Here is a 26253-nt window from a genome sequence, read left to right on the forward strand (position 1 = left end):
TTTAGGTTTATTGGGTTTATTTATTCAAAACAATCTTTTTCAGGGCAAATCCTAAACCTGAAACCGTAAATCTGTATCCGTGAGATAAGGTATAGTGCCAGGAGACTCAAGACACTAGTTGGAATGACAGGCCACTCTGTACTGTATTAGGTTTGTAACCTATTTATGATAAAAATTTAAAGACTTACGGACAACAACATGTCAGTGATAATTCATAATCGGTCTTTCGGCTCGTTCCTATCTGCATACAAATAGTAGCCATCAGATTTCAGACAAACCAAAAGAAGAAGAAGGTTCATAAAAAAAAGAAAAAAAAGAAAAACAGCACTCATGAGTAGATTTCTTTCTTCAACGTGGAATAAATAGAAACACTTAGGTTGGGAGAGGTTCAACAGCAGTTGGGAGGCCTCACGAGAGACCAGGCCTTGCCTGATAACTTGTCCATGTATGGAGAACCTTTGCCTGGCTGTGGTCCCCATCGGACTAGCATGGTCCCCTCTGGACCCTTTTCCACACCTGCCGTCATCATTGACCCTCCTAGTTCTGACAGCTGCTGTATTTAAGCTGTCTCCTACAGAACCATTAGGCACACTCACTGCAGCAGGAGCACCAGGCTAAGAGACATGGTAAGTACATGGCATTCAGACATCCTTTTAGCTACACGGTACCATTTTTACACAGAATATCTTTGATTAACTAAAGGGTTTTCTTCCAATCAGTGTACTTCGTAACTTAAATTCGACTGCAAAGCTCCAGTATCTTGATTGTGGTCGCCTTACAATCTATATAATAACTGAACTAGTGAAAAACTAAGTAAATCTATCGTATATTTGTTCAGGCCAGTAGAAAGACAAAGAAGAAGGAGGGAGGTGCCAAGAGGGCCCAGAGAGCCTCGTCTAATGTCTTCTCCATGTTCGAGCAGACACAGATCCAGGAGTTCAAGGAGGTAAGGCCGTTTTTTATTCCAGTACAATAGTGTTATTTTAGATACAACTTTTTTGGTTGTGAAAATGACAGTTGCACTACAGTGTAACCAAATGGATCAAAAAATCAGATTGGTTACAAATAATAATTTAAATTCCTCTTTCTTGGGGAAGGCATTCACACTTATTGACCAGAACAGGGATGGATTCATTGATAAAGAAGACCTAAAGGACACCTATGCATCTCTCGGTTTGTATATCCTTGTGGAAATGAAACCATGACGTTAGGACACGTTTTAGTATGCTGCATGCATTCTGCCCCAACAGCAGGCCTTTTTATTGACCATTCTATCCCAACAGGTAAATTGAATGTCAAGGACAATGAGCTGGAAGATATGCTGAAAGAAGCCAGTGGCCCCATCAACTTTACCATGTTCCTCAACCTGTTTGGAGAGAAGCTGCACGGTAAGGCTGCAGACGAGAGCGGTATTACCGTGTCCCGTCCAGAGTGTATCTACAATGTGTTAACTCTGAGCTGTATGGGGATGTAGGCACAGATCCAGAAGACACCATCACAAACGCCTTCAAAATGTTTGATCCCGACGCCAAGGGTTTTGTTCACAAAGATGAGTATGTTTTTATCAAATTAATTTCAATTCACGTCTAGCATAGGGTGAATGATGCCTAGTGTGGATTTCAGTGACTCATCCAAACATTTGACGGTTACCTGAGAGAATTGTTGTGTGAAAATATAACTAATCAGTTAAATATTATGTTTTCCCTCAGACTACAGCGTCTCCTGATGACACAAGCCGACAAGTTTACTGCTGAAGAGGTACCCCAAAAATATCAATATACTATTCATACTGAATATGCAAACTTGTGTGAATATCCTGACAATTGTCATCTGATTAATTTCAGGTAAAACAGATGTTTCAGTCATCCACCATTGATGCAGAAGGAAACTTGGACTACAAATCTCTCTGTTACATCATCACACACGGAGAGGAACAGGAAGAGTGAAGGGACTGTAAATACCAAATCATTATCAGAGTTGCTGGTACAATCAACATCCTTACTAAGGTTCTAGAATGTAATGGCTTTTTGTATGACAGATGAAAAATCTATTCTTGCTTTCACTGAATTACTGGCTAAAACAATAATAAATATAAGGTAAAGGAAACAACATTTGAATTCTTTACATTATTCTTTTTTATCCACCAAACATGTTTTGTACAAAGTTATGAACGAAGATTAACAGTATTTTTCTCCCCAGTGTTTAAATATAAATATTGCACTTCTCAGCATAGATATTTGAGGATGAATGTTAAATCATCAACAGGACAGATAGAAAACCAATGAAACAGTATTGTGGACTCACCCTGCATACAGTTTTCACAACTAGATATAATATCTTGGTGTATATATAATGTAATCCCAGTAGCGCCCAACAGATGGTTACACGATGAAGAATTTTTTAACAATACAAAAGTATTTAAAGGATTCAAGTCCATTCTCTTCACACATGACAAATGTGTGATACGTTTGTTTGTTGAGCAATTGTCAACTCTTTCACCATATTTGGTGGCCTTCAGCAAACTTGTGTACAGCAGATATTTTTTGTGCAACAACCCATTAGATAGTGTAGACAGTGTCAGCTGTGTGTCGATGTCCCCCTTTGTGGATCACTGACACACCGGAGCCTTGGCCTCCTGAAGAATGTAGAAGGCCAAGGAGAATCCAGGAAGATGGAGATGTTCTCCTGGTGGAAGCTTAGTTCCCTTCAGCTCTGGGAGAGTTCGGTCGTCTATCATCTTCAGCAGTTCTCCGTTGAGAGTCACAGACCTAAAGAACAGCATGCGCATATCAATTCTCTTCTCATCCATAGCATAATGACGCTGTATTATTACATGATGGAATACAGAGTGAGATACAGGGGGAGATTCAAACCTGTGAGCTCTAGATCTGCAGACAAATGATCTGCTGCTAAGCTATACGTATCCCATACATGAAATAGTGGTTAGTACACTGATGGCATTGTTACCTGGAGTAGAGTCCCTCCTCTCCAGGCTGGTCTGACTGCAGAATGAAGGCCTCAGCAGTGCTGTTAGCGGCCTGAGCAGGAACTGCAATCCTGGACGAACTCTTACCGAGGTTCATAGCAATCAGTGTGACTGCTCCACTCTTGTAGCTTGTGCTGCAGACAAGAGAGTGAGATTAGGGTTAGACCTTTGGTTGGGAACCATCTAAAACACATCCGAGGTCTTGGAATAAAACGATGCTTCTGTTAATCTACACAATACACAGGACAATGTGAAAGTTAGATTGTTGCACATACAGTATCGAGTTGGATTGTGGAATACCTATTCTTGTTAGTGCAGTGCAGGTAGACCCGGACTCTCTTGTTCTGGCCGATTATTGAGAAGGCTTCTATGCTCAGAACCTCTGGTCCAACAAGCCTCTTATACAGTACTGACAGCCAGTAGTCCTGCAAAAGTCAGATGGGAGGAGATTATATGTCATTAAAATACAAACGTTATTTAAGGAACTAAAACAAGAGCAGAAGTAAAAACAGAGAAAACATTCCAGGAAGGGAAACTTATCACAGACAACAAAGGGACATGTAAAACCGGCGCATTCTAGGAAAGGCTTGGAACAAAAACAAAACAAATTCTTACTGGTAGAGGATCTAAATTGTCATCCACCAGATGGTAGGTCCCAGAGCCAATCAAAACCTGCCTGATGACAACGTCCAATCCTAGTTTTGCCCCAAGCCCCAGTTTGTCCAGCCACCTGTCGAAAGCAAGACAAGTATGACCAGCCACAGTATTGACTTGTTTGACTGATAATTAAGTTATGAAATAAGCTAAATAAACCATAAGCTAAGATCTGATATAAAACTACGTGGGCTCAAAATTAGCATGAATTTTGATTTGATCTTAAACACCAGCAGCCAGTGCCCAAAAACATCTGCCATTTACAGAAAAGCTGTACCCTCAGCTCTGTAAGGAAACAAAACCACGTGCGCCAACGATTACAGAATACACTCACATGAAACCAGCCACGAACGTGTCGGACAGTCCCACTGCACCGCCCCCATAGGCGGAGCTGGTCTCTCCAAGCCACACCTTCTTGCCTGGAGACACCAGGTCAACGGTCTGTAGAAAGATACAAGTAACCAATTATGTTCAAGTCTTAAACCTTCTTCTGTGAAGTATGAGGATCCAAGTCATTGTTACCTCCAGTACTTCTTTGGTTTTCAAGGCTAACATGTCCAGAACTTGAGGATCCAGGAAATCCTCTATAGATGTGTCTCGCCCATTTACATAGTAACTGGACGAGAGAAAAAAAAAAGGGACGGCACAATTCAAAATCAGGTTTTGCAAGTTCACACGCCCGTTCAACATTCAGACATTTCCATAGATCACATGCCTCGTAAAGGGACGCACTGATGTTTGAAACGTGTAAAGTTGTTCCCTTTCCCTTTCAAAATGCTTTCACGTACGGTACAGCAGTTTGTGGCTAGCAGATGTGCCAAGTTCCTCTTTGTCTGTTTACCAAACCCACGTGAGAAAGCCTCAGAGGAACAGCCATTAGCTAACACCTGAGTGTGTTTAGTGAGTGTGTACTGTGCCCCAAGCAGCACGTGACAGCTGCTTATGCTATGCAGGTCCTAAGGGAAAGTTCAACTTACTGGTGCCAGGTGCACGCATCAATCGCCTCAGCCCCACTCTCCAAAAACCTGTCAGGAGTAAATGGAAGAAAGGGAATATAGTTGTGGCTTCATTTACGGGTATTTTGCATGTTTAAGTATCTTTATTTCCTGTAAGGTATCCTTGTAGCAGACAAGGACGGGATTTGGTGATTTTAACTGATGAGGACATTCTGATTTTGTTATGGGAGATACAAGAGTTCCTGTGACTAACAATTCTCTGTTATTCTTTGTCTTTAGACATGATGGACGAAGGAGTAATTAACTGCGAGACTATGCCAATCCTTCCCCAATGAAATTCAACCAGAAACTCATGGTCTCTTGTTCGAGAGCTGAGACTGAGAGGACCAGGATACATTTACCCTCAAGTAATGATAGGTATGCAGCAGATCACATGTCCCTAATTGAATTATATGATCCTGACTTAATTCAATTGCTTGCTTTTAACATTTCCTAGCCTTATAGTCACCGGTGATGTTTATAGCCAGCAGATGCTTCTCATCCAGCAGAATAGTGTTTGCCCTGAGACTGTCTCTAGTCCAATCAAAATCCCCATTAGGCCTTGACCTCTCACCCCTCCAGCAGGTCTCTGCGGTGGTCGCGAGGCTGGCTGATGTCTGGCCCGTACAGCCCAGTGTTGTGGTACAGTTTGGATTCTCGCAGAATCTCCCGGAGCTTGAGGAAGTCCTGGCCCAGCTGGTACCCGTCCAACCGGATGCCTGCCTTCTTCTCATAGCTGTTGGGTTCTGTAGAGGCACAGCATGTCACCAACATATTGGTGAAAATGTTCTAAACCTCTCACCAGACCATTATTCTACTTCTGTACCCTAAGTGTTACCATTTATTCAGTTATAAATCCATCATCATGCACTGAATGCAATGAAATGGGAAGTGCGCAGCTAAATTCGCACATTGTTCTGAGTAAACCTGAATAACTGGTCTCAAGCTGGCAGAAAAATCCATAATGTCGAAAAGTCGAGCGTCGGAGATTCTGATTGTGAGCCTCACCGTTCCCCAGTTCCCAGGCCATGGGGTACTGTCTGGATTCACAGAACTGGAGCAGGCTCTTTGCATTGCTACTGTCCCAGGAGTTCCCAGCTGTCCTGAGCAGAGCATTGAGCCCAAAGATGAGGTCTAATCCTGAACAGTTTGTGAAGGAGAACAGCAGATCCACAGCGTACTCTGAACAGAGAGGAAAAGGACATCCGATTTCAATGCCGGTCAAATACAAGACCAGTTCTGAGATAAGACAGGGTTGATCGTGAGGTGATGACAGACAGGTTACACAGTTTTAGGGGTTTTACCTGTGAACTTCACCCTGTGATACTTCCTTTGTAACTCCTCCGTCTGGAGTAGCACTTCCTGTTGTGCCCATTCTTGCTTCAGTTTCTCTTCTAATAAGGGGGGCAGTTCCAGTCGCTCACAGAGGTCACCTTAAAAGAGGACATCAAATGGGGAATAAATAACGTGGGGAACCTGTGGTCTTAATCAGTTCTGTAGGTAAGCATTTAGCGAAGGGCACAGTATTCTACAAGGGAGTTCTATGCACACCCAACACGCAATAGCTGCCTTTTGTAACTACATTGTAGCTATAATCAAGAATCACGCTGTTGTGAATAAAACAAATGTATCATGGATACAAAACAGGAATTCCCAATGAAGAACTGTCGTGACCGCAGATCACAACGTCTATCGTCATCTTCACCATCTACGTATCCGTCGAATCACAAGAACGAGTGTTGCCTTTACGGCAACTTATATTTATCCCACTTAGTACTGCTAGTTTATGTACCCTTAGTATAGTTAGTCCACATATTTAAATTTTAGGTATATGTTTATTGTATGCACCTTCCTGCCAAAGCAAATTCCTTGTCTGTGCAAACTTTCATGGCGAATAAATCCCTTTCTGATTCTGATTCTGATTCTTCTGCCTACCCGACTAATAGTACAGATAACCAGTTGAGGTGATTACCTTTCTGAAAGTGGGAGTTTGGGTGATGAACGCGATGTGTACTCGTTGGGTTGAAGATCATAAAGTCTTGTTTTGTCCCTCCAAATCTCAAAAATGCCGGTCTTAATGATTTAGCCAATGTTCTCAGTTTTGGGGATCTAGTGGGGTGAAAGGCTTGTAGATTATCATAAAGTAGAGTGACATGTTCTTGTTTTTTTATTTGATATATATGCGGAATTATTTAGGCATATTCAACTACTTTTTACTATTGTGCATCTCAATTCAAACGTCAACTGAAATTGATTACTTACCCTAAAAGGTACATGAACTTTTCTTCTGCGACAAGACTTGCATCTATTGACACCGACAAAAAGCGCTTGTTAACTCTTTTCAACACACGAGAAAAATCCACCTTTAGACCCAGGGACACAAACTCCGTCTCTTCCTTTACAAACTCGCTAAACCCCCCAACAAAACATCCATGACACAGGGCTGTCACTCCAAAGGTAAGTATTGTAAAAACAGATCTCATGATTTCCTTAGCAAGGCTACTTTGCTAAAAAGTTATATCAGGTTGGCGTTTGGCGCATCCATCACCGGGGTAGCCGAAGTTCAGTTCAAGAGCGAAGTGAAGTTGGTTTCATTCTCAACATTCGTCACACATTTGGAAAACGCAAGTTTGCTGTGTCGCGTTAGGGACCGGGTTAAAACTACCCGTACTATTTCGAAACATTATTTCCACACCCTTCACCTTTTCAATAAAGTTTTCAAAAATATCCAAAACTATCTTCCCCCAAAAAATATTTTCTTAAAATAATTTGTCCAGAATGTTAATTTATTCAAAAATCAACTGTGCTACAAAGGGAGGGAGGATGCAATGGTGGTGTGTGATTGTGAAAGTGATTTTGTAGGTGTACAAACTGGAATCTTTTTTTCAACAGGAAATTGCAAGAATTATGACATCCTTAAGGCCCTGTTGACTAAATGAAGACACTCCCTGAAAACTAATTTTTGCGTGTAGTTGTCACTAATTATCTGAAACAAAACATGACAGGCTACTTGATTTTTGTTCACCCTTTAATTAGACACAGCACTCCGATAAACTATAAATTATAACAGCAGGGCAAAATAAAACGTTAAATCCGTTATAAATACACATGAACAAATCTTTTTACAGGGAGGGAAGGTCAAGAGGCATCATTAGAAGGTCATCCACCTCTTCCTTGAGTGCTTCAGCTTTCTCATTTAGCAGCATCTAGAACACACACACACCACAGAAACCCAGTCAGCAAGTACCACCTATAAATGCCAGGAAACACTCGATATCGGGACATGATCTTACTCGTACATGGAGTAATGGTAAATCAAACCTTTGCAGATGCCACTATCTGATTGGCTTGTTTCTTGTAGAGATTCTCCACAGTCTTGACGAGAACGTTTGGGTCGGCGTTAGCGAGGTGAGACAGTGTTTTGTATCCAGCGCTGTATAGCTGCTTGGCTCTCGACTGAAAAAAACAACAAAAAAACAAGTCCGTGAGTTCCAGCGTGGCTAATATAACACCAGAGTACCATGCCCCCACCACAGAACACAGCTCAGAGAGCATGTAACACATAAACATAACATACTGCATATCTTAACGTAGGGCCTAAACCTTGGTGCCCAAACTGAACGTCCGCGGCTGAACGACCGAACCTGCATGACCCCGGCCACCTCCATCAGAGGGATGAGCTCCGCCTGGACGCAGTAGGTCAGCCTGCGCGTCAGTTCCGTCAGCAGGGCTCTGAAGGCCCACAGCTCCTCCAGCTCCTGCAGCGGAAGAGAAAGAAGGGAACTCGAGTCGAGGGATGGAGCCGTGCTTTCGGAGCCGTTCTTCCTTCTACACGGAGGGGGGGGAGGGACTCGGACCTCCTGATGGTCATGAGGTCGAATCCCCTCTCAGATCCATGGTCGAGACAGTGGGGGCGATGCGAGACAGGGACGCGCGTGCCGGGGGTGGAGCAGACGTACCTGGGTGAAGTGCAGCACGCAGGAGCAGAAGGAGGAGGAGGAGCTGAGCAGCGTCTGAACGAAGCCGCGGCTCAGCTGGAAGCGCTCGGCGACGCTCCACAAGTCCGTCTCCTTCACCAGGGAGAAGAGGACCAGGGCCAGGTACAGGCGGCCGGCGACCGCCATGTCCACGTTCTGGGGGAGAGGCCGGAGGGATTTTTGTTATTTTTTTATAAGGCTCTCCATTGGAAATCATGTTTAGTCCAAGACTTGGCTTCGTGGACTTCCATGTCTGGGAAGTGCAATAGTAGTGTGTGGGGAGGGTGGTACAATTTCATGAGATGTATTGTAAACGGGGGTCAGATGGCTGAGCGGTTAGGGAGTCGGGCTATTAATCACAAGGTTGCCGGTTCAATTCCAAGCCGAGCCAAATGACGTTGTGTCACCCTACTTGCCTCTGGGAGAATGTCCCTGTACTTACTGTAAGTCGCTCTGGATAAGAGCGTCTGCTAAATGACTAAATAAACCAAAACTACGTTTTCTTGCATGTTTACCGTATTTTTGGTATTTCAAGGCATTAAATGGTTCAGCTGTGAAACAGCATGGAAATGGAACGAGAATGCAAGCAAAGCATCATTAACTGGATTAATTAGGATTAACTTGACTGGTTTTAAATCAACCTTTCAAGTAAGTGCTTTAACGACTTCTAAGAGGATGGAGATCCAATTATAATCCCTTCAAAAGACACCATCATGATACTCTTAACTTTAGAGTAAGATGTTGCTCCATTCTGAAACTGACACACCAAGAAAATCCCATGCAGACCAAACATATTTGGTCTGCACCAAATATGTTTGGTGCAGACCAACTACAGTAGCAGTAAAAGTGAGTCACCCTAACACAGGAGGTTGTACCGCACCGCCTCACCTTCTTAATAGTCTGTCCCGCAGCCTTTCTGGCAATAAAGCTTTCTGGCACTCCAACTGCCGTAGACATCTTTTGCTCCGCAGCAGACAGCATCGTAAACTGGATACGTTTTGGAAAAAAAAGCTTTTTTTGTTGTCTCCAAATGACACACACACACACCGACCCACACACACACACCGACCCACACACACACCCACCCACCCACCCACCCACACACACAAAGATAAGTGAACCAGAGGGCAGATTACAGGGAATGGGAACCCACCTGTCTGAAGTATGTCATCCAGTCGGGTTTGCACTGAGAGATCATGTCGTAGGGTGTGACCAGGTAGAGCAGGTGAAGGAAACTGTTCAGCATCAGACTCTCCAGGCCCTTCAAAAGATCTCTGTACAGGACGTCACAGTAGATCAAATCTACCGAGCCTTGGGCGCAGAGACAGGAGATATGGTCCAGACAAACTTCCAAACGGATCAAGTAACAACATCCTTCATATGAACCGATCCCTTTGTGTAGGCATCAAGTAACTAGGTCAGAAGTAGGCGCGACTCACCTTTGAAGGTAGCTCTTCCCAGCCTGGTGACCTGTAGGGTCCCGTCCTGTGGGTCTGGGGACTCGGTGATAAGGGCCTTGTCTTTCAGGACAGTCACACACTCCTGAATGATCTCGGCCAAGCTCCTCTCTGTGCATAACCGACTCTCTTGGACGGCAAGCAGGGTGCCACTCATAAAGTCCCTGATTTTCTCCAACGTGGTAGTGATCTGGATGGAGGGGGGGTTCATGTTATCAATTAAGACAGAGTGACATTGCATTTTCCCAAAGGAAAGCCATCCCCCCGCCAAAAGGGAGTGCCTGACTGCAGTACTCACACTGAGTCCGATGAGCGACAGGATGAGACTCAGGACCCCCTTCCCATCGTCATGCATCAGGTTGCTGTAGCAGATCTCCATCGGTGCCGACACGAGCTGTTTGGCCTGAAAACACAGGAGAGGAAACACCCTGTGGTACTCAAGACCGCAGACCCACAGTCCAGCTTCCTACGGTCAGATACACGTCAAGCGTTCCGCTATCAACCATGAGCTTGTCTTTCTCCGGGAGGATGAGGATGCTCTCTCCCCTGGCGTCGATCCCGGCCCGCCCAGCTCTCCCCACCATCTGCTTGTACTGGCTTCTCTTCAGGAACTCCATGGCCACGTACGGGGACCGCAGGATCACCCTGGGGGTCACAAGCACAAAAAAAGCCCCCTGCGCTTTAAACGACGCCAAAGGCTTGTCGTCTGGCGAGGGGGGCCCCCCCGGTCGGAGCGGTCTTAGGCTGGGGGCTCACCTGCGGGCAGGCAGGTTGATCCCTGCAGCCAGGGTGGAGGTGCAAGCGAGGAGGCAGAGGACCCCGGAGGAGTAGGCCTCCTCCACCAGCTTCCTCTCTTCGCTGGTCAGCCCGCTGTGGTGGTAGGCGAGGCCGTAGGGGACCGTCCTCCTGAGCACTGGGCACAGGGAGCCGTTCCCGCAGCTCTTCAGGTCCCTCAGCAACGCGGCCTTCTCGGCCTCCTTGTGCTGGAGGAACTGCCTGAGGAAGAAGAAACGGGATTGGCTACGTGATGGCAGCCGTTAGAATGAAGCCGAAATGTTCTTTCCGTGGATTTAGACTGAGCTTACTTGTTGAGGTATTTACAGATCATCCCTGCCACATTCTCACAGTTCTTCTTGGTGGGGCAGAAGACCAGACACGAATGGGCCGGGATGACTTCAGTTACCAGCGCTACAATATGATCTGGGTCCATCTTCTGCATTGCACTGGAGTACTGAGAGAAAACGTCCTTGGTTATAAAAAATAAATAATAAAATATCATTTTCTCCTCCCTTTAACAAGTTTGTTTTGGACCATTTTATTGACTCTTGTACCTTGAAATTCAGAAGTCTTGAGAACCTGAAGCACTCTTCCTCCTTGGGGTCGACCTCATATATGCTGTCCTTGAGCTTGACATACTCATCCAGCTGGACCTGGACAAGAAAAACCGTCAGTACAACTGCAAACACATTATAGGAAAGATTGAAAGAATATATTCAAAATATGGTAGGATTTGCACTTGATATGATGGAGACAACGAGATTTGCATTGCTTAAGTCTGTTGGGAGGATCACATACAGGTCTGAAATCATTGGTGTAATTCTCGGCCTTCAGAAACTTCTGAAGATCTTGGACATTGCCCAGAGTGGCACTCATTCCAATGATCTGAGTTGAACCTGAGTGCAACACAGAATAATGAACTTCATTATTCACAGATGTCATTATTGTTATTCTTTTTTTACAGCCAGGATAAGTATGAGAATATGGTTTCACTTACCACTGAGATACAGGACTTTGGCCAGAGTCATCTCAATAATGGCTCCTCTGCTACCATCGCCCAGCATATGGAGCTAAAACAAGTCATTATTAGATACTCCAGAATCACTGGAGAAATGGATTGTTTATTCGATTTTCACATTTCAAAACAACCTGTATACCTCATCAACAACCACCAGTCCAATATTGCCCAGCCTGTCTGCCTCTATGAGGGAGTTAACCAAGCTGTGGGCCTTCTCTATGGTGGCGATATACAGGGACCTCTTCCCTCTCGTCTTCACCGGGGGGAACCTGCCCTTACTGCCAGCATACTCCTCCACCATGAAGTCCAACTCCAGGCCAAAGCTAGCCAACCCTCTGACCTGAACAAGGGAAATACTCACTGTAATGTGCACTTAATGAAACACATGGAAAAACATGCTGAATTCTAATACCATATTATTTTGTACCTTTTCCTGCACCAAAGATATGTAAGGGAGAATGAGAAGCGCATCCTTTTTCCTGCATAGCAGCTCCTTCAGGATGAGAATCTCAGCCACGAGAGTCTTCCCTCCACTGGTGGGAAGAGAGTAGATGAGGTTCCTCCTCTGCTGAACAGAGTCCAGGTTTAGACACGCTTTCTGCCAGTCTGAAACATACACACCAAACCCAATATAATGCACGCACATATGAACAGCTTTTCATAGACTCAGTCTCATCAAGCAACGAGCAGTATTAATCACATGAATGGATTAGTAGTATTAGAAGTGGACTACGGAGGATAAAGTCAGATATTCACCATACAAGTCTTTGATTTCTTTGAGGTTGCAAATGAGCTCTTTCACTTTGGTGGGAAGACCAAAGAAAGGCCCGAGGTCTGTCGTCTCCATATAAACAGATTCGATGGCCTGCATGGCAACACTGATCTCCTCTGTAACCACAGCCTCTTTTTGCACCGTCGTCCTCGATACACCAGAAGGAGCTGCTGCATTGCACAACATGGCTCTCTTCAGATGATCTGTCATGCTCTTTCTCGCCTTGGGAGCAACATCTATCTCTTCCCTTTTATTCCTGTATTCAACAGACCTTTCTGGGTTTGGAGTGGAAGTCTTGTCTGCGTCTAGGCAGCGGTTCTTCTCATCCCTCTGAAGAACTTCTTGTTGAAAGGCTAGCTGGGAGCTTGGAACGTCTCGGAAAGGGTCATCCCGGAGCCCTTCCAGGATCGAGTCGGTGAGACTATCATCACACCCTGACTTCACACAGGTGTCTCTTGTCGGCCGTAGGGCAGTGAAGTCAGGGTTGTCAAGGTGATGACCCACAGGGTCTATGTAGGTTTTATGATCAATGTCATGCTGCTTCATGTTTTTCTCCGCGTCATCCATCTTTGCCAGAAAAGAGCTGTCTCCCAAAATGCTGTCATAGTCCCCGAACAAATCTTCATTGTCACTGTAATTCTTGAAAGAGCAACATCGTTATTTTAGACAAACCATTCAAATTACTGTATGTATACACACGCGGGGCAATGTAATTTAAAGGCTATCGACCTCATTGAACTTTACCTCGCCCATGGTTCTCGTATGAGATCGTTCTCCTGTTTTCTCAGAACACTGTTCTCCAGAGGCAGTCGTTCTTTTTCTTAGAGGCGTCAGATGACTTTTGAGAGAATCCCTAGACCTCTTTCTAGAGGTCACTCGTTTTATTTTTATTTCTCGGTTGTCAGCACTCATTGTGTCCAACCTTACACTTACACATAACGTGAAGTTGTAAGCGAAACAACCTTCAAAGCAAGAACAATTCCTAGCTCAAGCTAGCTAATGTGAAGTGTACGAAGAAAACGTCGTTAGCTAGCTAGTGTGTTTACAGCTAAATCCAAACCTAAAAGACAGCGCAAAAAAAAACTAGACAGTAAGACTTACATTCAAATACATTTAAATGTCAAGAAAACACACAAACGACATATCTGTAGTAAAATTAACAATAAGTTAGGCTAACAGTGAAGCTAGGAGCAGAATACCTGCATTTGAAAGTCTATCGTCCTAATATAAACCAATCAGAGACGAGGGGTTACTTTATATAACATCCGTCCCCAAAAGCATGTGGATATCCGATATATTTTATGTCTGTGATCCAATTTCCAGATTGGTTCCATACAAAACACCTTTAATTCATATAGATCCTCTAAAAATGTTTACAGACATTCGTAGCAATTCAAATACAATTTGAATTAATAACCAAAATCACTGCTTATTACTGGCACGTTTATTTTTAGGAGGAACTCGAATGGTCTCAAACACGAGTTGCACACGTCACCAATACAGAAGAGCACAGGATATGCGTCCAATAACATCTTGAACATTCTGTTAGACGTACAAGATGCTTGCTGTCGGTGGTTTTCGAGCTTTAAGACGGATTGTTTCACAACATGGAGTTCCAAGTAAGACTGTTTTCAACGTTTTAGTTGTATATATAGTTGATCGTCATGTTAATGATGATAAATATTTGTGAAATACAGTATGTTTACAATGACATTGGTGGCAAATCACTATCAATCGCTGTGCATGATGCTTAATAGCCTGTTACCAAGTGTTGACTTGATTCTGTATTGCAGATCATTCAATTAGAAGTCTATCAAGCGGGTCGCATTTAGTCCAGCAGAGCGATATGGTAAGCTTCACTTATTTTTCAGTGGATTTAGTCTTTACATAAAATTGCTTTTCATTGCCATCCAAGACAATTGTGTGTTCTAATTAAATTTGAAACCAACCGTTGAGCTAAGTGCATTTTTCTCCATCAGCCTGTCCCAATGGAGAACCCTTACAAGCAACCAGAGAAGGGCTGTGTTCTCACAGGCATCACTGTGGACTACAGGAATGTTCAGGTTAGTTGAAGTATCTTAAATCGTTATAAAACAATTCATAAACTTTGAATTTGCTTAAGTGACATTTAGTATCTTCTCACAGCTGCTGTCCCAGTTCATATCGCCTCATACTGGTAGAATCTATGGAAGACACATAACAGGTAAGAACCAGACAGGTTTTAACAGCAATACTTATCGAACGAGACTGAATTTAGTCATAACATAGTAACTGATACTGATGCTTTACTGCAGGTTTATGTGGAAAGAAACAGAAGGAGATCTCAAAAGCAATCAAAAAATCTATTTCCATGGGTATGTCTTCAAATGGTCATTATCACCAACTGTGTAAAATTCCATGCATTTTGGGGGAATATGCCTCATATCAATATGGAACTTTTTTTCTTGTTAGGCTTTGCATTCCCAAAGTAGAATTAAACTTCGTGTTTTTTGCTTTCCTTCGCAGGTTTCATGTCAGTTACCCACAAGCACCCCCAGTTTATGAAAGACCCCAACATATGTGACATCAGACACCTTGAATAATCATCTTATATTATGGAATCCAATCCTGAATTGTTCATATGAATTGTTTATTAAAGTATTTGTTAACCCTGGAACTGTCTTGTTAGTATTTAGTAGTATTTACTGTCATATTGCAGGCAGCACGATGGGAAAATACATATACTTAAATAATCTTATAACAACATACCTTATTTATAATGGGCAGAATAATTTTTATTTCAATAACTTGAAAAGTTTAGGAACATGTTAGATTTTAACAAAATAAGCTACATAAGACAGTCTTCCATACTGAGCAATCAGAGTGCAGTCCATACAACAAACAACCAAGGCACAGAGGCAGATTTAGCGTCAGAACAAATCGCTATCCTCAAAAGATGGGGGAATCAGACATGTCTAAGCTTCCGTTCTGATGAGGAGGCAGCTCCTCTTCTGTTTCCGACCCACTGAGTGGCAATGAAGAGTCTTCGGTCTCCTCCTGGACACCTTTCCTTCTCTTAGAAACCAGAGAAGAACCTGGTAGATGACGTTTCCTGCATGCTAGGCGCACATGACCCTGCTTGTCTTTCCGGCCTTTGGGGAATTTCTGAGTAAGGATCAGCGGCAGTGTCGAGGCGATGTCTATGGTGTGGTCTGTGTTGCAGCAAAACTCTGGCAGGGGGAAGCCCTGCAGGCTTAGGACCTGTGTCTGGAGGAGGCCCGACCCAGGGAACAGGGCCTTCACGGCCTCACAGAGCAGCACATTCTCCTGAGGCTGCGGGTTGGCGGAGGCTTCATCTGCCGGAGAGGGAAAATCACAAGAGTTGCGTAAATAAAAAGTAGTCGGGAGTCAGATAGCTGAGCGGTTAGGGAATCGGGCTATCAATCAGAAGGTTGCCGGTTCGATTCCTGGCAGTGAAAAATGACGTTGTGTCCTTGGGCAAGGCACTTCACCCTACTTGCCTCAGGGGGGAATGTCCCTGTACTTACTGTATGTCGCTCTGGATAAGAGCGTCTGCTAAATACCTAAATGCAAATGTAAGAATGACCCGATTTGTCAAGCTGGGTTATGATGTGCCTGAGTCATGTCCCACCTCCTTTCTGCCCTTGTTTCCTTTCCCTGACTCTCCTCCTGAGGGCAGAAACGTCCGCGAGCAGCTTCTCAACCAAGCGCTCACTCTCCTCCACATCCCTGCACGCCGACTGGATGGAGGGACGAGAAAGGAAAGAGGGGGATGGATGAGACACGAGAGTGCAACATGAAGAGCACTGGGTGTCTTACAGACCACATGTCCCGTGTCCACTGCCTAGACGTACCTTCAATTCAACCTGCAAGGAGTCATTCATGTCATTGACCTTATCCACCTCGGGCAGAGTCCCTTCTGACGAGAAGAATCTTGATCTGCACCGAGGGAAGGAGAAATCACCATGAGCCCACCGTACGAACACTCCGTAGATCCTCTATGTCAGTGGTTCTCAACCCTGGTCTTCAGGGACCCCCTGTCCTGCATGTTTTAGATGTTTCCCTGCTCCAACACACCTGATTCAAATGCACGTTCATTACCAGGCTTCTACAGAGCTAGATAACGACCCATTTATTTGAATCAGGTGTGTTGGAGCAGGGAAACATCTAAAACATGAAGGACAGGGGGTCCCTGAGGACAGGGTTGAGAACCACTGCTCTATGTGAAAGGTCCAAAGTTCGACAGCTCTTTACCTATGCTTCTTAATGGCCCGGTTGTAGTTTACAGATGAACAGGCTGTCGAGATCCTCCAGTAGTCCTGCTGTTCCAACAAGCCTAGGTTGCTGACTAGGACAGGAATGTTGTGGAACTGACTTTTCAGGGGAAGAGGGGGCAAGGATTCAATACCACTGTAGCACGGTCTACTACACACTAGCACACTGTAGCATGAACGAAAGCAGGGACTTGTGTGGCAGAAACACATAGTATGATCAGTGCTCTTACCTGCCATGCGATTTGAAGACGGCATATTCTAGCCGACGGGTAGAGCCTGATGATGTGACATCACTGGGTGTGAGAAGCAGGAAAATCAGCTCATGATTGGACAGTGTCTTCTTCAAGTTCTGGTGGACAATTTGCTCTCTGAAGGTCATTTTTTGGCATGTGTGCCTTCGCTGTTTGTACCAGCCAATCACATTCTCCTAAAACAGTTAAAAAGAGAATTCCCATGCATGTACCCAGAGGAATGTTAGAACTGAATAATACAGTGGCATCGCTTTGCTGTTATATACTGCATTGTGTACTGTCTTTTGTACATACCTCCTTATTCGTTGACAAAATGTGTCTTATTCTTTCGCTGTTCACCTCTCCCACTCCACTGTAGAAGCTAAATTGATAGGAACAAACATGTTACTCTTAGTCGCCTGCAGGACGACATATCGTATGAGGAATTACATAAACAACTAGTCAAGTGAGTCTACATACCTATTCAACTTGAGACATGGTATGTGTTTCTGGATATCTGGGGGTCAAGAACACATGAATTCGTTGTGGAAACTACGAAGACGCTGTAAGTAATACAAGTATAGTAAGAACTAACATGAACTCACTTATAGTATGTTCAAATTGAATCTGATCAATTTGAGAGTCCGTGATATTGCTTCTCTCTTCAGCTTTGCTCTCCCCAAGAATAAGACCCTCCTGCGAAGTTAGATAACATTACTTAACTAGCTACCGAACAGGGTAAAACGGAATGCCTGTTAAGCAGCTATTGCTAGCTAGCTATTGTAAGCTACTATTGTTGTAGATAGCTGAAAACAAACTTGCTAGCTATCTAGCAAGCTTCCGGCACTCCATTTACCTCTGGCCTTCAAGTGATATATAGATTAAAGGTTATTACTGCTTACCACATCACAATCACTATTAAAATGCTGAAACATCAATGAACCTAGGACATATCCAGAGACGCGCACAGATGGACTTGAATCCGCCATTCTTGTTGACAAATAGTCTCACCATAGACTCAGCCCCACCGATCCACTTCTTCTTTGGGTTCTGGTTGGCGGATCGCATCCTAATGTAATGTGCATGCACCGCCACCTACAGTGTTGGAGTGTGAGGTCGGTCACGGCCTTATATTATTCTCCTCCATCAGCTCCTCTGACCTCAATCAATCCCCTGTCGACACCGATAGACATCACAATACACGTGTGGAGCCGAGTTAAATGTATTAAACTCACTCCTTAGTATAATTACCGCCCGCACAAGCTTTATGGTGGCGTAGCTGATTTACACACCGTGTTTAAGGAGGGTGTTGTCGCTGTAGTAGTGCCAGATGACCCGAGGTCGCAGGATTAGGGATGTTCCAGTGTCCTTCTCCGAGCACGCACCCTTCACACAATCCTGTTCTATGCTTTCCCATAATCCTCAATATTGTATCCAGGCCTGTAGCCTATGCCCAAACGTTAGGCCTTCTTATTCCAGACCACTTCCTCCCTCTCCACCCAGCACACACCAGTACCTCCACCTCTCCCCTAAAGCCAATACTACTTAAAGTTGCATGTTTTCTTCGCAGCCGGTTGTGCAGTAACCTCGCCAGCAAAGCTTGTCCCATTGGGGGCGTGGTTTTACGAAGGCGATTTAACCGAACTCCGTTGTGTATCCAAGTGAATTCGACACTAGACCAAGGCGTTTGCACAGTTGGACAGAATGAAAAACAAGGTTAAACAGCGACGAACACGTCAGGTTTGCTTTTTAACGTAGTTCCTTTGGAAGAATGTATTGTTTCCTGCCACTCTAGGCGGTTCCATGTTTTAGGCTGTCAAGTCAGTGGAATTAACCAGTTTCCGCAGTCATAATGCCTTTAGATGTTTGTAAATAGAAAAGTTTCAGAACTTTACGGTTATTATTGCTCGGTAGATAACATGACCCCATTTGCCTGACCACTGGCTGACCACAAGATCTGTGGGACATGGAGGACCCCTGGAGTACGGTACATGTGCTGTTCCAGGTGTGGTTGACAGTGTTGGTATTCGTTATCATGGTGCCTGCCATGTTCGGCTTCTCCCTAGGAGTGACAGGAGTTTACATCAAGATCTTGGTCAAGACTCTGGAGGTAATTGTAGTATAATAAGTCTTACATTGTGTTTAGCGTTATCACTATGGAACTGACAATTGGCAGTGAAAGCTGACAATTCTATTTCATTTTATATGCTGAACGGTATGTTATTGTATAAATTATGTAATACCATGTAATAAAAGGACGGGCAGAACATCCCATATCGATCGCTATACTATAAGTTTTAAGACATGAGCTGACACGATGAGCTATGTATGGCCTCTTCACCCCTTTGAGCAGACAGTTCATAGCCTTAAGGCAAGGTGCAATATACAGTGGTGTGTGAGAGGTCGTCTGAAAATAACTTTTCTCCGGGCAGTGGGCTACTCTTAGAATCCAGAGGGGATGCAAGGAACAGCCCAGTCTACCAGTACCACTACCCAATGGTGAGTGGAATTCATTTGGACTCAACCGGTTCATGTTGTAGTTTGATCTTGTGCCTGTGTGACTCATTATAGTTCCCTAACAGTGTCACTTGTGACCAGTGTCACATGTGCCAATCCGTGTTGCTCCTAATGTTTACTCTACAGTGTGCCCCATTGGATATGTTAAATAAACATCAAAAGCAACAGGTACAATCTATAGATTTAATCAGATAATCTTCTGTGGTGTTTCATGTTTTGTTGTTACATGTTTAGATAGTAGCAAAGATAAATACTTTTAGATATTAGGAAGGATTGACCTAAAATATTTAGATTGCAGTCCTCAAGAGGTAAAGATCAGGCTTGTTCGTTTCACTCTTAGAACATTGTGTTCTGTGGTTTGATGGCTGTGATATACTTGACCTTGCACATGTGACTGTTAGTGTGGGGGATTTTGATTGGTTAGCTTTTGGGACTGATGTGGGGGTGCCCAGAAGCCCCGTCTCAGGCTGATGATGCAATCGAAACTTACATAACTTCCATCAGGGCACTTGGTGTGTAACCCTCGACCAATAAGCTGTGAAATACGTCCCTAGCCACTCTTTTGTGAAATATGTTGGCTTTCGACTGTGGACAGCATGGGTCAAAAGTTGTTTGTCAGGAATAGTACATATGTTTCATCCCAGTAGCTCAGTTTCAAGAGTAGCTTTTAGAATTTCAGCTCACGTTGTGGATCCTGTCATTGTTATCAAGGATCTTTTAACATGCTGTCTATTTGTATGGAGTGAACATATAAAGAATGAGGAACAGTAAACATTACTGACATGGTAAATAACTGGGCCATTAGCCGCAAGTTAACTTTCGGACATAAACTAACAAGTCACCTTGTTGGGCAACAAGATTTAGCAAATCATTCAGCAAGGATTACAAAATGCTTTATGTTTGCTTCCTGAGTCCATACACTTTGGTCAAGAACAGGATATTTTAAAGTCTGTATCCCATAATCATCACTCAAAACAAATGCTTTACTTTCCCAAACACGAGAAAATCCAACTATAATATATTATAGTGGGCTAATATTTCGCTGCAGCTTGGTGTTGAGTCCTAGGAGGAATGGCAGTACCCTGCTCCCTACCCTCGGTGGTACCTGGTACTGGCACCATATGGCACTGACTCAAAACACAGCATTCACAGCATTCCTAGTTCACTTCACACCATCCCTCTTTCTACAAATACAAAGATGAGGACGTCGTACATCATATACGGCCTATTCCCTTTTGCACTCTATGTAACCCCTAACATGCTCCCTGTACGGCCTTTTAGTCATTTGTCTTGTACGCCCCGAGTTGGGATTCCGACCGCGATCGTGAATTCCTGCAGCTGACTGTCGTCTGCGTTTGGCCTGCGTGTTGTGTTCCATCTCCAGGTCTCCTCCGTCGGGACGGGGGCTCCATGGAGCAGGAGATGGCGGCGAAGGGAGAGTTCGCTCTGAGCGACGCCTTCTACTTCTACCGGAAGGGCATGGAGAGCATCGTGGAGGACCAGGTGACTCAGCGCTTCTCCTCCGAGGAGCTGGCTTCCTGGAACCTCCTGACGCGCACCAACCACAACTTCCGCCACATCAGCCTCCGCCTTACCGTCATCTGGGGCCTGGGCGTGTTCATACGCTACTCTGTTCTCCTTCCTCTCAGGTGGGTGGAGAGCAACTCCTCCTTGATTCCTATTTCCTAGTCCTAGCTCTTGAATGTTGTGTTTAGCGTCTTGTGTTTTCTGCCACACAGGGTAACCCTGGCGCTCATTGGCTTGAGCACACTGGTGATTGGCACGACTATTGTTGGGTTTCTTCCGAAAAGCAGGTAACTTCAATAGGGATGTGGACCCGAGATCCTCCTCTTTTGTGCTCTCGTTTTCATATGGTCACTGAGTCTTGTTGTCGCTGTGCCACAGTGTGAAGAACTGGCTGAGTGAGTTGGTCCATCTGATGTGCTACAGGATCTGTGCCAGAGGCCTTTCCGCTACAATTCACTACCATAACAAGTCAGTGTCCTACGAAAGGGTTTCATGACGGACTCGTCTGTTCTGCTCCATCCTCACCCTGCATCCAGACTCCACCTCTCTTCTCCACGCTCCCCCTCGGTTCTTTCTGACGTTGACGTGTTCCTGTTTAAGAAGGAAAGCCAGTGAATATGCTGTAAAACGGGGTCGTTCCAATGTTCACGCTGAAGTCGATGCTCTTTTATTTTCCCCAGAGAGAATCGACCGAAAAAAGGAGGGATATGCGTAGCCAACCACACCTCGCCTATTGACATTGTCATTCTGGCCAATGACGGCTGCTATGCCATGGTGAGCAACACAAACACGGAGGGTCAACACATCACTACGCTCTGACATTGCATCCGGCGCCTGTTGTTGCTGGCTGACCCCCACGGTTGTCCTGATCTCTGTGCCTGTCACTCTCAGGTGGGTCAGATTCACGGAGGTCTGATGGGGGTCCTCCAGAGGTCCATGGTGAGGTCATGTCCCCACGTTTGGTTCGAGAGGTCGGAGATGAGAGACCGCCATGCTGTTGCCAGAAGGTGAGACGGCTAGCAAAATGGGAAAAAGACACCATGCGGCAGAATCTGGCTGCTAAGCGTTGCCACTCTTTTCCATACGTCCTTATTTACTCACTTTGTTTACGCACAGAAACATGTCCCTGTAGTTACTGTAAGTCGCTCTGGATAAGGGCGTCTGCTAAATGACGAAATGTAAATGTAAATGATCACCTTATCTCCCAGACTCAGAGATCACGTTGCAGCTAGGACCAAGCTGCCTATCCTCATCTTCCCAGAAGGCAAGTGTCTGCTGATCCTGACTGCATGCTCTCACTTCTCCTTCTGTAACTGATGTCTGAGGCTTACAGTGTCGTCGTGGGAGTTATGATTGTGACACGCTAACGGTCGTGTCTATCACAGGAACCTGCATCAACAACACTTCTCTCATGATGTTCAAGAAGGGAAGCTTTGAAATCGGAGGGACAATTTATCCAGTGGCAATCAAGGTATTGTCAACACCACGCTGGTTGCAGTTTTCTGTAAACCCACATGTCCTTACCGGCTAAATCGCTACTGATAATCTCAGTGTCTGACTGTTCTTATTCCGACGGCCGTCGAGTTGTCATGACCGGGCTGGTTTTCCGACTGTAGATAATCTTGTTTGTTGTGAGTGACGTTATTCTGGATCTCGGGAAAGTGCCTCGAGGGTTTAGGTGTGGTTCTATGGGCGTATGTTGAGCCCTTTTGTGGCATTGCTTGTAAATGAGGGCTATCCAAATCAATGGGATGTGACTTGACCTCCTGTGTTCGTCTTTGTCAGTACGACCCTCGTTTCGGAGACGCCTTCTGGAACAGTGCCAAGTATAACATGGTCAGCTACCTGCTCCGGATGATGACCAGCTGGGCCATCGTGGTCAACGTTTGGTACCTTCCCCCCATGATCTTACAGGTACAGTCCACTCTCACGTCCTTCCGAGTCCAATGGCGTTTTGTCCCCTTCGTACACTTCATCAGACGGGAGTCCAATGGAGTCCTTCATGATTCATGTTGTGTGACTCAGCATCACCCCCACACACACGCCCACACGCACACACTCACCCCACCCTTCGGCTTTGCAGGAGGGCGAGGACGCGACCCAGTTTGCCAACAGAGTGAAGTCTGCCATCGCTCATCAGGGAGGGCTGCTGGATCTGTCATGGTATGGATCATCTCGATCCTCTCTATGGTCCTTTTGAAATGTGCTGATGCAGAACCACTGTTTATGCCTCCCGGCCGTGCGCGCTGCGGCGCTCCGTGTGACGCTTTGCGACCTGTCTCTCTTTTCAGGGACGGAGGTCTGAAGCGGGGGAAGGTGAAGGACACTTTTAAGGAGCAACAACAGAAGATGTACAGCAGTATGATCGTGGGCGAGGAAGGTAGCGACACACCAGGAACAGACGGTCTTTCAGATGCGAGCGCACACGAGCAATGACATCAGGGCAGCCTGAGACGATCTCTGTCTGTGGACATGCTCTATAGTGGACAGATCGCTTTCACAAACTGACTGGCGTCATTGATGCCATGCTCTCTGAAACATATCGCCAGTCTGTGTTGGTGGAGAGGATTCTGAATGCTTGAAATGCATGAAAGGTCTCAGTTGAAGCGTTTCAGCATCTCGTGGTTACCGTTTTTTCCCGATTGCTGAAGCACAATTTAGAAAACAGGGCTCACTTTGTCAAAACACAACACACGATTCACACAACTAGACACACAAGTAGCAGAAAACCTCCAATCTTTTGCCAAATGAAACACTTCGTTCAAAACGATACAGTCATGTATAAAAACCCAATTCTGTCACCGTATGCCACATACATGGTTTAATAACATTGGACTCTGTTTGAACCAGTTACACACTGTTGTGCACAATTTAAAACACTTTTACAGTAACTATTCTTTTCTAATGATATAACCTGCTTGATTTTGGGAAGAACTGGGAGAGGGAGAGGTATACCTGGAGGCCGTGGAAGACACTGGCCAAATTTACAGTGTCTAATGAAATTTGAACAACATTGGTTGACCATATTGTGAACCATGGCGCAACATTGAGAGAGGCTGGACAGAGAGTTCAGCCCAACCTCAGCAGATATGTGGGAGTCAGGTGGCTGAGCGGTTAGAGAATCGGGCTAGTAATCAGAAGGTCACTGGTTCGATTCCCAGCCGTATCAAATGACGTTGTGTCCTTGGGCAAGACACTTCACCCTACTTGCATCGGGGAGATGTCCGACTTACTGTAAGTCGCTCTGGATAAGAGCGTCTGCTAAATGACAAAATGTAAATGTAGATATACTGTTGCAACAGTAATTTTTACATTTCGACGAGCACAGGTGACATTTACCTTTCTCTACTGTCTATAGTACAGTACAGTAAAATGTAGCCTACTATATGCACTACATCAGTACTTTTTTGTACCCATTCACTGCAGTCCATGATTGAAACAATGTACTGTATTTAATTTGTTGGATACTTTCATTTGACCACAATTGTATTTGCTGTGTTTGCAGTATGTAGCCTACTATACAGTATTCAATTTGAAATATGTTGTGATTTTCTGCACAAAATGCAACCTTTATGTAGACAATGTGGAGAAATACAGTAAATATTTTCATCAGTGTGCAGTACTGGTCTTGTGATTTGTGTTTGGTTAACATATTCATGTACTTTACATACTCTACTGTAACAATATCTCCGACAAAATCAAGCAGGTTATAGCATTAGAAAAGAATAGTTTGTGTAAAAGTGTTTTAAATTGTGCACAACAATGTGTAACTGGTTCAAACAGAGTCCAATTTTATGAACCATGAGTGTGTCATACAGTGACAGAAATGTTTTTTTTTATACATGATTGTATAGTTTTGAACGAAGTGTTTCATTTTGGAAAAGATTGGAGGTGTTCTGCTATTTGTGTCTGGTTGTTTGAATCGTGTGTTCAAAATTGTGCTTAAGCAATCGGAAAAAAATCATCTTATATTTCTCTGTCTAATGTAGAAAAGTGTGTAGTGATTTGCAAAACACTGTGTGTAGTATTTTGCAAATAGTGTGAGGCTGAGAATGTACTTATAGTTGTGCAGATCTGGGCTGCTGTTTTGCTCCTTGAGTGTCAGGTTTCACTAACTGTGTGTTATTTGACATTTTTGTGTCTAAGCAATCGGGAAAAAACTGTAAGTGTATATTTTCCCTTTGGAAGCTATAATTATGATGTTATGATAATATTGGTTTTTAACTGTAGCGTTAGCCAACTTGTTTACGTTTATCCTGAGGTTTTACTGGATATTTTTAGTCAATGTGTTGTTCTGCACCATGTCACATAATGCTCTTAAAGGTTCCTCTTATGTTTGCTGATGCTTTGGTCAAAGTCCAGAAACAAAGCACACAAACTCTCAACCTGAATGCGTTCTTTATTCTAAGGTTTTATTGTCGATTCACCTGTGTCTTACGTGTTATCTTGTGCGCTGTGCTAAGGTGTAGGATCTGAAATGTGACACTAGGAGGCAGTATATGCCAAGTAAACCAACAGTGACTACATTCCCCTTGTTCGACTCGTCCACTTATCTGGTGGATGTATTCTGTGTCACTGTTCAGAAGATATCAACGCATCATTCATCATCCAAAAGTTCTGATGCAAATAAATGTAAAAGCACTGCATTCTTGCTAAGTTTGGAGTTGTGGATGCAGTGATGGGTTTCAAGCAAGTTTTGTGCTATTTGCAGATACCATAACAGCGCAAATATGCAAAAATGTCCTAGACATTTTCTTGGTGAGTTTCTTCTTCTTTCGAAACCGTTTTATAAATGTAACTTGATTTCTGTTACACATTTCTTAAATCAAGTGACAAAACATTTTCAGTTCCCAACATACTATATTGTGTTAAAATATATATTCAGGACAGCAAAGTAAATTAAATGGAAGTTCAGAGTTTTATAACACTACACTGTGTATCAGTCATACTAGAATGGTATACTTATTTTCATATCCTTTAAACTGGGAAAATATCTGTTAATATATTTGACAGCATTTTAGGACCTAATTTTACTTCAAAGCAGAGGTTAAAGTCATTACTTTACAATA

The 26253-nt window shown here is 44.2% G+C and overlaps 6 protein-coding genes across 8 annotated transcripts; 3 read left to right on the forward strand and 3 right to left on the reverse strand.

Moving 5' to 3' along the window:
* The first annotated feature begins 584 nt into the window (after positions 1–584).
* On the forward strand, positions 585–1951 carry LOC136964085 (myosin light chain 5-like). The gene is made up of 7 exons (XM_067258000.1): positions 585–626; positions 839–946; positions 1098–1173; positions 1284–1388; positions 1475–1553; positions 1710–1758; positions 1845–1951. The coding sequence occupies exons 1-7, from the start codon at positions 624–626 to the stop codon at positions 1944–1946; spliced, it is 522 nt and encodes a 173-aa protein (XP_067114101.1). The 5' UTR covers positions 585–623; the 3' UTR covers positions 1947–1951.
* Positions 1952–2008: 57 nt separating this feature from the next.
* hpse (heparanase) lies at positions 2009–7413 on the reverse strand. The gene is made up of 12 exons (XM_067257999.1): positions 6898–7413; positions 6608–6744; positions 5940–6068; positions 5644–5817; positions 5210–5381; positions 4618–4665; positions 4163–4256; positions 3975–4081; positions 3602–3716; positions 3287–3411; positions 2968–3120; positions 2009–2768 (listed from the first exon to the last, which is right to left on the reverse strand). Exons 1-12 carry the CDS (start codon positions 7116–7118, stop codon positions 2609–2611), a joined length of 1635 nt encoding a protein of 544 aa, XP_067114100.1. The 5' UTR covers positions 7119–7413; the 3' UTR covers positions 2009–2608.
* Positions 7414–7660: 247 nt separating this feature from the next.
* helq (helicase, POLQ like) lies at positions 7661–13749 on the reverse strand. Of its 2 annotated transcripts, none has more exons than XM_067258282.1 (18): positions 13381–13749; positions 12621–13275; positions 12292–12470; positions 12004–12204; positions 11844–11916; positions 11645–11742; positions 11401–11499; positions 11155–11300; positions 10826–11065; positions 10573–10714; positions 10368–10472; positions 10052–10259; positions 9766–9923; positions 9501–9599; positions 8595–8768; positions 8280–8393; positions 7957–8091; positions 7661–7841 (listed from the first exon to the last, which is right to left on the reverse strand). In XM_067258282.1, exons 1-18 carry the CDS (start codon positions 13546–13548, stop codon positions 7758–7760), a joined length of 3078 nt encoding a protein of 1025 aa, XP_067114383.1. In that variant the 5' UTR covers positions 13549–13749; the 3' UTR covers positions 7661–7757. The 2 variants fall into 2 exon arrangements, with proteins under 2 accessions (XP_067114383.1, XP_067114382.1); XM_067258281.1 differs by having other exon boundaries at positions 11645–11766.
* Positions 13750–14146: 397 nt separating this feature from the next.
* mrps18c (mitochondrial ribosomal protein S18C) lies at positions 14147–15292 on the forward strand. The gene is made up of 6 exons (XM_067258284.1): positions 14147–14255; positions 14430–14485; positions 14616–14699; positions 14782–14839; positions 14931–14990; positions 15142–15292. The coding sequence occupies exons 1-6, from the start codon at positions 14195–14197 to the stop codon at positions 15216–15218; spliced, it is 396 nt and encodes a 131-aa protein (XP_067114385.1). The 5' UTR covers positions 14147–14194; the 3' UTR covers positions 15219–15292.
* On the reverse strand, positions 15257–18242 carry abraxas1 (abraxas 1, BRCA1 A complex subunit). The gene is made up of 9 exons (XM_067258283.1): positions 18043–18242; positions 17746–17836; positions 17621–17657; positions 17456–17522; positions 17141–17337; positions 16891–17010; positions 16491–16575; positions 16268–16376; positions 15257–15971 (listed from the first exon to the last, which is right to left on the reverse strand). Exons 1-9 carry the CDS (start codon positions 18127–18129, stop codon positions 15565–15567), a joined length of 1200 nt encoding a protein of 399 aa, XP_067114384.1. The 5' UTR covers positions 18130–18242; the 3' UTR covers positions 15257–15564.
* Positions 18243–18822: 580 nt separating this feature from the next.
* On the forward strand, positions 18823–25835 carry gpat3 (glycerol-3-phosphate acyltransferase 3). 2 transcript variants are annotated; one of them, XM_067258316.1, is made up of 13 exons: positions 18823–18880; positions 19055–19250; positions 19573–19639; positions 21042–21306; positions 21397–21471; positions 21563–21652; positions 21865–21958; positions 22076–22191; positions 22393–22448; positions 22570–22655; positions 22970–23098; positions 23268–23347; positions 23476–25835. In XM_067258316.1, the coding sequence occupies exons 2-13, from the start codon at positions 19107–19109 to the stop codon at positions 23618–23620; spliced, it is 1347 nt and encodes a 448-aa protein (XP_067114417.1). In that variant the 5' UTR covers positions 18823–18880; positions 19055–19106; the 3' UTR covers positions 23621–25835. The 2 variants fall into 2 exon arrangements, with proteins under 2 accessions (XP_067114417.1, XP_067114416.1); XM_067258315.1 differs by having other exon boundaries at positions 18843–19250.
* The last annotated feature ends 418 nt before the right edge of the window (positions 25836–26253 follow it).

This window comes from Osmerus mordax, chromosome 20, assembly GCF_038355195.1.
Source record: "Osmerus mordax isolate fOsmMor3 chromosome 20, fOsmMor3.pri, whole genome shotgun sequence".
Lineage (NCBI taxonomy): Eukaryota > Metazoa > Chordata > Actinopteri > Osmeriformes > Osmeridae > Osmerus > Osmerus mordax.